A 10,232-nucleotide genomic window follows, 5' to 3' on the forward strand; every position below is an offset into this window, starting at 1 on the left:
GATCATAAACTTCTGTTACCTATATCAGAATTTCAAGATAAAATTTGATATATTGAAACAACTCATACAATCAAATCCAATAACATTTCACTATTATAAGAAGATAAAGTAAAACTCGCATGATCTTAGATTGCTATTGTGCTACCACACAGTAAGGCTACCCACTAAACCGTTGCCTGTCAATCCACTTCTTCTCGCTTTTGATAAAAGTGCACACACTTATCACTTCATTATTTAGGCCTGCTTAGACTGCCCATCCAAATCAACATCTGTATCTGTTAAGTTGTACTTGAATTTCAGGCCCAAGTCTTCTACCAGAGAAAGATTCTGTTCAATCATTTTATCCATCTCTGCATTCAAATCTGGTGTTAGAAAATTCTTCCAACCACCCACTTTTCCTTCCTTGAAGAAACTGTTATTTTTCAGTCGAAGTCCAGGCAGGCGAATTTCTCCAGTTTTGTTCACCTCCATCTCAGATAGAGACTGGAAACTGCACTTGTCAGCAATTTTCCTCAGGTCTTCCTCTCCCTTTACCCACCAACACCCCATAAAATCACTTAAAATTCTAATACAAAACAAAGGATCTTCATTCAGGTCTTCGTAAGTGAGGCAAAGAACATTTGGCTTGGTTCTCTGACGCCAATAAGAAGCTACATGCTCATAAAAGGGGCCACTGTGGTAAAATCCTCTACAGAAATTCTGTACTGCTTCTTCCTTACATACAGAGTCATCTTTGTTCTCTGATCTATTGATAGTCATCTCCCACAGTGAGACAAAAGTGTCCTTGGGATTGCGGCAAATGTACATAATTTTACAGCCAGAGGATTTGATGGATTCAGACAATAGCTGGTATGGCACATGGGTGTGAAACACACGGGGAGAGAGATACATTGAGTTTGGAATGGAATGGGGGCCGTAAAGCTGCATTTCTATGTTTGGAACAAGTTCAGGAGGGTTTTTATTATTGAGACGATAATGATAAAAAATAAGACAGAGTATTCAATTAAACAAATATTTTAATCTTTAATCAAATTTTGTTTTCATATAAATGTAATAACCTTTCAATATTGGATTGTGTCTTCGACTTCTGATGAGGACATAAATGTAGTGTCTGCTCAGCTTCTTTGAAAGCTTATAAATAAGTTCAATTTGAATCCAATAGACAGAGTTACAGGCATACAACTCTTGAGACGAGTTTGTCAAGCTGTGACATACATCTCGTCTGTCGAGTTAGCCGATTCCGCTCTCATGAAGTCCACAGGCATACAACTCCTTCACGAGTTCACCTAACTTGTATGGACTCGAGCATACAACTTCACCACGAGTAAGCTTTCAGATGGTTTATTATGTGTTTACAATACCACCAATTCTTCTTTTGGTATTGTCCCCTGAATTAGCAAAATAATTCAGATCAGATAAGCAGGGTCGTTTAGGTCATATTGTTTGCAGGTGAGAATGGTATAGACAAGTGATTTAATCCAGGTGGTACCACTTTTGATAGGTGAAACCAGTATTATGTCGTCAGGATGGGCTTCAAACTCAAAACACATTTCCTCAATTCCTTGTAAGGAGCTCCTACGGAACCAAAATCCCTGGTACTTCTCTACAGGATCTTGTGAACCTGAATAAAAATTCGAAGTCTTCGATTTATCTGCCATAATGCAAACTGAGAGCCACCAGAGAAGAAAGAATGTGTATAGGTTTCCTTTAATCATACATATATGATCCCAATAAGGATAATGAGCCTGCAATTATTTGTATAGTGAGATGAAATTTTTTTAATGTGTTTTTAACTTAACTTCGATTTATAGCCAATATAACAATAAAACGGGATTTGATAAGAATAATTTATACAGATAATTATTACTGATTAAAACTATGAATCCCAAAATTTAAGAATTAAAAGCCATGATAAATTCAATGATCCATTCATTTTAAAAAATCATTGGGCCTGTTCTCTATATTCCTTTTTGTCTTTTCTTTGATCTTTATTTATTGTGTTTTTCTTTCCTTTTGTAAGGTAATGATCGGATGTCGGCATATAAGAAACAGATAATAAGTCGATTTGTTTATACTAAGTATTAAATATATGGCACCGGATGTGTAATCTGTATGGTGTTCGATACGAAAATATTATTACATACAATCCACATTTATTATAAGACGCCTAATAATTCATATTTTATATGAGATATGCATGAAGATATCTTTCTTTCACTTTCCCGAACTCAATATTTAGCCTCACCTCTCTATGATTTAGCATGCCCACCGATATCTCGTACTCGTTACTTTCTAGGAATATAGTTACAAAATATATTTTGCAGTATTAAAATATGAATTTTGGCTGCATTTGATTTGATCAGAATTTTCATTCACAAAAATATTATTAAATTATCAGATTATGAATCCAAAATTAGGATTTATATTTTAAATTTAGGATTAAGTTTTCAATTTTAAGATTTAGGTTCAGGTTTCTATTTAGTTTGAGAGTTTTGATTTGATGTTTGTAATAATAATGATCAGGTTAATATTTGATACATAGATATGTAGGTATCTATGTGTATGTCTATTACACACAAAAATGTTATTTAGATATCTAATGTAAATCTAATTGAACTAAAAATATCAAATATATAGATTTGTTCATGGATGATTGAAGTGTGTATATCTATGTGACAGAGAGGTTTCACATTAGAAATATTATATTTATATATCTAATATAAAGACTTGTTACAAATTTATCAAATATATAGATTGTAATTTTCTTAAATTAAAATTCATCAAATGTATAATTTTTTTTTTATTAAAATATGTATAGAAGTGAAGGTCCAATGGAATCTCTATGGTGAAGTGCTGATAATTTCAGAGAATGCTTTTGAAATGAAAGTCCTCCATTCCCATCTTTTTGGGGCCTTTCAGGAGGAATTCTAATCTTTAGAGGGGGTGAATGTGAGGCCCACTTATTTTGCAAGTGACTATTAATTTTGTTTGTGAGAGATAGATGATTGATACTTATGGATTCTCTTATTTCCATTAGATGGAGTTGATTTTAATATCAGGATAATTTATTTTATGACAATAAAGAGAGGTAAAAATTTATTCAAAATAGAAAGAGAGATACAACAGAAGAAGGCAATCTACCCAACAAAAAGAAGTATAAAGAGTTATCGAGATCAAAAATTTGATCCAACATATGAGACAACTTTAGAGATAATCGAGCCCTATTATCAATAAACCAACCCTCCCTAAACTTAGAGGCCCATCTAGCAAGATAATCAACCACCCTATTCCATTCTCTGGGAATATGAAGGAAAGTGATTGACCCAAAAGAATGACAAAACAAAATAATCTTCTGAATAACCAACTGCAACTGCAAACTAATAATATCAAAGTGTTGCTGATTCAACAAAGACACCACTACCTGGAAGTCATATTCAACAACAAGTGGTTGCCAAGATAGAGAACAACAATGCTCCAACACAACCAAAATAGCAAGGGCCTCCATATAGTTATTTGTATGAGAACCTTTATAGGTAGAAAAAAGAAATTGGACTTGCCTAGAACTATTGTGCCCTACACTACCAACACCGGCATGCCTAGGATTTCCCTTAGAAGACCCATCCGTATTAATTTTGAAAACACCAAGAGGAGGAGGGTTCCAATGATCTATTCTAGAAATCTTCTCTAAAGGATGGTGACTTATATTCCTCATAAGCTACCAAGCCACCTACATATGAGGACCAAGGGCATCCCCCTAAAGAGAAAAATTAAACCGGTTACATATATTAATCTCCCAGGAACCACAACCCCAGCAAGCTCACACTTAGTTGAAACAGCGTCCCGAAGAGAATGCAAAATTTTTAACCACACATGTTGAACATCAAGCCTGACATCTTGGAATATCAAATGATTATTTCTAACCAAATTTTCCAAATAATAAAAGTGGGTCCTAAAGACCAGGTGACCTGAAGAAAAGGAGTGTGCACATGAGCTTGGTTCTAACGGTCCCATAACTCAACAAGAGAAGAAACACGCTAAAAGGTATGGTTCTGACAATCCCACTAGGAGTGCGAAATCCACCTAGAAAAGGAGCACTGGAAGAAATTATGGGAGGCAATTTCCTCAGAATTACCACACAAAACACACCTAGAAGGCCCATAGAAACCCCACTTACACAAATTATCTCAAGTGAGACATTGGTACTGAAACACTAACCACAAAAAATAGTTACATTTTGGCCAATAAAATTAGTTCTAGACATGTTTCCACCAAGGCACCTTGTCACCACTATGAATTAGATGAACAAGCTTCATGTAGCTCATAGAAAATTAATATTTCTTAGAAGAATCACTACTCGAAGACAAAATATCTTGTCCCTCCAAGGAATTACACCTCCGGGAAACAATAATATGAGCCAACTCTTGTCGAGAGTCCTCAAAACCCCCAAGTGGCCACTCACCAAGACCCTTCCATCTATAACCAAAAACCAACCCCAAATTTTGAGTAATCTTGTAATGACCAACCATAGTCCAACCAATAGGTAGAAAGATATCATAAAATAAGTTGGGATACATAGACAAAATAGGGGTATTACCATTCCAAGAGTCTAACTAGAAAAGAGAAAAATCCAAAAAAGTCTATCCTTAATAAGTTGTTCTTCAATTTTCAAAATATGCAAGATCCTGGAGCATCTTCCCTCTAGCTAACATTGATGAACATTCCAACTCTTAATAGAACCCAAATATTTTTGGGTGAGAATACTAGTCCACACTTGGTGTTGGTTGGTACACCACCACTAATATAAGTTTGCTACAAGGTCTTGGCTATTCAAGATCGCAAATTGAAGGCCAAGGCTACCCTCAACTTTAGACCGACAAACTAAATATCATTTAACCAAAATCCACTTAAAAGAATACAAGCTACCACTCTAAAGGAATTAGTGAGACAAAGCATCAAATTCCTCAAGGAAATACCTTGTAGTAGCCTGAACAAAACCCCTATAAATAAGAAGAGCCTGAATCATAGATTGAAGAAGAGTAACTCGAGCTGTAGTAGAAAGCCACCTATGAGTCTGATGGTTGACCTTCTGATGTAACTTATTCAATAGGTCCCGCAAGAAAGACCTAAGCTACCGACAATGACAAGAGGAATACCAAAATAGATGAAAGGGAGAGAACCTATTTGGAACCTTAAAATATTGAAAATTATTCTCTAAATAGCTTCAGGGGTATTAAAGAAATAGATAGATGACATTTTCTCATTCACTTGTTGTCCCAACGTTGCAAAATATACATCTAGCATATGCTTGAAGGATTCAAGCTTGTGAAGGCATGATAATAAGAGGAGTATCATCCACAAAATGAAGATATGAAAGCTTGGGTAATTCAACACTCCAGTTCCACCCATAGATCACACCTTGAGAAACCTAGGACTTAATGTAGAGGCCTAGGTTCTCAGCCATAACAATAAACAAGTAAGGAGAAAGAGGGTCTCCTTGTGGTAGACCCTTGGAAGCTTGAAATAACTGAGAAGGCTTGCCATTGATAAGAATAAAGAGGTCACACAACTCATTACCCAATTGACCCACTCCAAGTTGAATCCAAAGGCCAAGAGAATCTTATTCATAAAATTTTAGTTAACCTGATTATAAGATTTAGCCATGTGCAATTTGATAAACATATATCTCTCCTTAGACATGGCCATGGAATGAATAGCTTTAGAAGCAAAAATAACCCCATCGAAAATTTTCTTGCCAACCAAAAAAACCACTTTCTCATCAGAGATCAATGAAGGAAGTCAAATTTTAAGTATTTATGCGATCAATTTAGTGATAATTTTATACACAACATTGCACAAGGCTATGGGTCTAAAGGAATCTAGCTAAGTCACACCCTTTTTTTGGGGATAAGAACCATGAAGGTAGTTCATTCAAGGCCCGAAGAATTTTCTTTCTATTATGAGATACTTGAACAGTCAGAAGCAAATCCAACTTGATGATATCCCAAAATTCTTGAAAAAAATTAATTGGAAAACCATCTAGGGTAGGATCTTTGCCTTTGGCCATCCTGAAAACAACCTTTTCAAGTTTCAACAAAGTCACTAGATGAAGGAGAGATTCATTCATCATATTAGTGACTAAAGAAGGGATGAATGTCAGAATGTAATTCTCCTCCATAGGAGCAGGGAGGACATCATAAGTAAAAAGGGTAGAATACAAATGAATCACCTCATGTGTCATCACCTAAAGAGAGGTTAGTTGAACGCCTTGACAATTAACCAAAGAAGAAATAACACTCTTCTACCAATGAGCCTAAATAGAATTATGGAAAAAATATATTACTGTCTCTTTCTTTAAGCCAATCTATTCAAGCTTTCTACTTTCAGAAGACCTCTTTCCTAAGATCCCACTCCTCCAAATTCTTCAAGGCCCCAAACTCTAACTCTACCCAACTTATCATTGAAGCCAAAATACCAAATTTGGTAAGTAATAAAATCCATGCACTCGTGAGCTCTTTGTTTCCTTCAATAAAGATTGCAAAAAAACAACCTATTCCATTTTTTAAGTTAGAATTTCACAAGCTCCAACTTCTTAACAAAAGTATACATTGTCATACCATATGCAGGGCCCCATCATGCCACCACTAAACCATGAGGTTGTGAAGAGAATCGTATCAAATCCACATGAGCTGAAACTTAAAAGGATGACTATTAGGACTTCTAACCAGCCCAATAGAGAAATTGATTAGACAATTATTAGAGCCTTGCTAGTTAGGGATCTCAGAAGAGGAAAGCATCCTATCCCCAACCCAATAACTTGACACAAAAATTTGTCCAATCTCTCTAAAATAACATCCTCACCACACCATCAATTAGTCCAAGTGAAGACACCATTAGATGGCTTCACATCAAGAAGGCCAATAAATTCCATATTATCCTAAAAGAGAATAGAAGAAGGACCCAATATAGCTAACCCTCGCCTCTTTTTAGCTAATATTGGGACAATTAAATTGACTAGAAAGAACCCAAGGAAGGTAAGGAGTGTATGACCGAACATACTTGAGATGTGACCAAAGTTGGGCATTATGCAAAACATCAATGAGAGAATAGACATTTGTAACTAAAATAATCTTACCAGATTCTAGACTAGAGGCAACCAAAGAGGGAGAAGACTAACTAGAGAGCCACTAAAGAGGAACAATTTTGGTGGGATCCCAAAAAAAGCCAATCCACTTGAGAAACTCAGGGAACCAATACACTGACACTGGTCTAAACATCGCACAACTAGAGAACACAAAATTATAAGATCAACTGAAAGCTTAGTCTCCTAAATACAAAAATAATTGTATAGAATGAGAATCAACCAACTTACAAATAGCTTTTTTTCTAGAGGGGCTATTCAACCCTCGCATGTCCCACGAAAGAATAATTATTTGAAGGATTATGAAAAGTGAGTAAATTTGTTTCACCAACATCGACTCCACCAACAAATCCCCAGCTAGTTGTAGCTTCACCTGATCTATTTTACGACCACCTTTGGAAGTATCCAATAAAATTTTCTTATGAGGCTGTTGACTTCAACCCAAAACCTAAGAAGAACCCCTTCCCTTTCCAGACTTCAAAACTTGTTCGGCCAAATCGGCCAAAACCATATCATCTCGCATTAACTTACATGAAGAATTATCCTAAGAGATCTACGGGCCTTGAGAGACCAAGATATGACAATCAACCCCTTTGGAAAAACCATTTTCAAATCCCTAGAAGATACCTCAACTGAAATCCCTTCCTCCAAAGACAAAACCTCAAAACGATTAAAATCCTCCTCATTCTGTGAATCCTTAAAGGACATTTTTTTCCCTTATCCCTTAGTACAAGGTTTAACTGGCTCAAAACCATCCCCTATAGAACCCTTATCTAACACTAGAGCTTTACCCTTATACTTTTTATCACCTGTCACACACAAGGTAATAGAGGAATTATTACCAATAGCAGGTCTAGAGGAATTATTACCAGTAACAGGTCTAGAAACTCGAGGGCACTGGCGCTGAAGATGACCATATTCATGACAAATTCTATATCTAAAAGGGAGAGACTAATAGTCTAAATGTTAAACCCAAGATAAAGACCCTAAACAAATCTCTAGCGAATTTGGTAAATGGTTAGTCAAATCCACGTTAACACAAATACGAGAGAATGAAATTACCTTTAGATGTCTAGGGTTTGTTGAGAAATTGCAGCCGACTTGCCAATTAATGCAACAATCTGTCAAAAAATATCCTCTCTCCATAATTCCAAAGGAAACCACAGAAGATGAACCTAAACAGGAACCCTCAAGGGAAAATCCTCTGTAGAATTAAAACCCAAGTACCATGGTTTAATGAGCAACCCTATTACAAAATAAATAGATAACTTACCCAAGAGGTAACTAAAATATAACTCAACAAAAGTAGAAAAAACCTTAGCCAACTTTACATCTTTCTTCCCTATATGTACATTACTATCCAAGTATATTTTTTTCAACACTCAAACACTTAGGTGAGGGAAACAATAAATTCTCTTTAACAACCCCGAATATGGAAATAATAGAAGGTGGGGTGACAAAGTATAGTGCAATAGAAAAACATAATACATCAAATTTTTTAAAAGAAACCAAAAAAAAATCCTTACTCCCATAATGAACCATAGAAACAATAACAATAGCTAGATAAATAAAAAAAGAATCCATAATCCCAACATGATCTTTAGAAATAACCAATTTTTTCTTAGAAGTAGATTTAGTCTAGAAAGAATATAACCAAAGAAACAATAGAGTGATTTTGCCAAAACAAGTCAGGAGGGCTTATATAACTCTAGAACATATGAATTATCACGGAATGCATTATAAGATATTTGGTGAGAGAGTTTGTCCACCAAAAGAAGAGGACTTGTGAGGGTTATGAGAATAGTCAAAGGCTATATGCCTCATAGAAAAGAAATATCTGTATAAAAAAGGAATGCCCTCACAAGAAATCAATTGGGTTGAAGGATGATCATTCACATACAAAACAACATCTCTTAGATGATCTTTAAAAAAATAAATCTCTACCAAAATACAAGCCAAGGAGGTATGGGAAGAATTAATAGTAGTGATATCCACATGTACAAAATGACCTAAGGAATTCCCAATCGCCTTATAGGAAGATTCACGCAAAAACTATAAGGGGAGATAAGAAAATATCACCCAAATAGGGAAAAAAACTACCAATTCATTAAGAAGGGTAAAGGAAGGTATCCAAGAATGAAGCAAGAGAGGGTGTAAACCCCATTTTCCATCAGCATTCTCGAAAATATCATCCCTATAAGTAGAAGAAGAAAATTCAATGACAAATAAACCCCTAGAATAGGGGGAAATCTCAATCTTATTGTACACCAAAGGGAGCCAATGAGTAGAGATCCATTGGTTCAAATTTGGAAAAGACAACTATGAGTTGTAAAACCTATAAACCAACCCCAAATTAGATAAAAAGGTCTCATTATCTGTCACTTATTGGCACAAAACTACTGCGGGAGACATAGGGGAATAAGGAAGAGGCATAGGCCTATGAAAAAACATCATAGTATAATATGAGGCAGATAGGGTTTTACTCAACAAGTTTACATAGGTACATTGAAAAGATATAGGGGAAACAAGGATAAAATAACACCTGTCATAGCCAAATACTTGTAAGGATAAGATGCTCCAATAGGAGAGCAAGAAGAAAAAACCTTGCTAGCCAGCTTCCAAAAGAAAACAAAAGCCACTCCTCCATTAAACGAGGTACCATACTCCCAATCCATCTCCAAAGGAGACCTTGTAAGCGACTAGACACCATTAGCAACCTCAGCATCACAAACTAGGTCCATGGATGCCATTCTAGTAGTAGAAAAAGGCCCAAAATTCCTCACCATCCCCAAGTCAAGTACTAGGTTAAGGATTGGAGAAAGGTTAGTGGGAAACAAGGGAGAATCTAGATATTTTGAAAACTTTAGGTTAGAGCAGCATGAGACATTTTGTATAAAAGATATGTTAAACCTAATTTATATAGCATAACTTTTAAATCTTTCTTATTCTTATTTATTTTGTAAATATGTAATGTTTCAATATATCGAATCAGTTATTTTCTAATTACTAGTATTATTTTTTAAAATAAATTAGCACTTTATTTTCTAGTATTATAAGACAATGGCAAAGGTTTCCATAATAAATTTGAACTATC

The 10,232-nt window shown here is 35.3% G+C and overlaps 1 protein-coding gene across 1 annotated transcript; it reads right to left on the bottom strand.

Annotated features, from left to right (window-relative positions):
- Positions 1–234: 234 nt before the first annotated feature.
- LOC131076375 (cytosolic sulfotransferase 12-like) lies at positions 235–1,658 on the bottom strand. The gene is made up of 2 exons (XM_059208584.1): positions 1,422–1,658; positions 235–921 (listed from the first exon to the last, which is right to left on the bottom strand). Exons 1-2 carry the CDS (start codon positions 1,656–1,658, stop codon positions 235–237), a joined length of 924 nt encoding a protein of 307 aa, XP_059064567.1.
- Positions 1,659–10,232: the final 8,574 nt, after the last annotated feature.

This window comes from Cryptomeria japonica, chromosome 7 (assembly GCF_030272615.1).
Source record: "Cryptomeria japonica chromosome 7, Sugi_1.0, whole genome shotgun sequence".
NCBI lineage: Eukaryota > Viridiplantae > Streptophyta > Pinopsida > Cupressales > Cupressaceae > Cryptomeria > Cryptomeria japonica.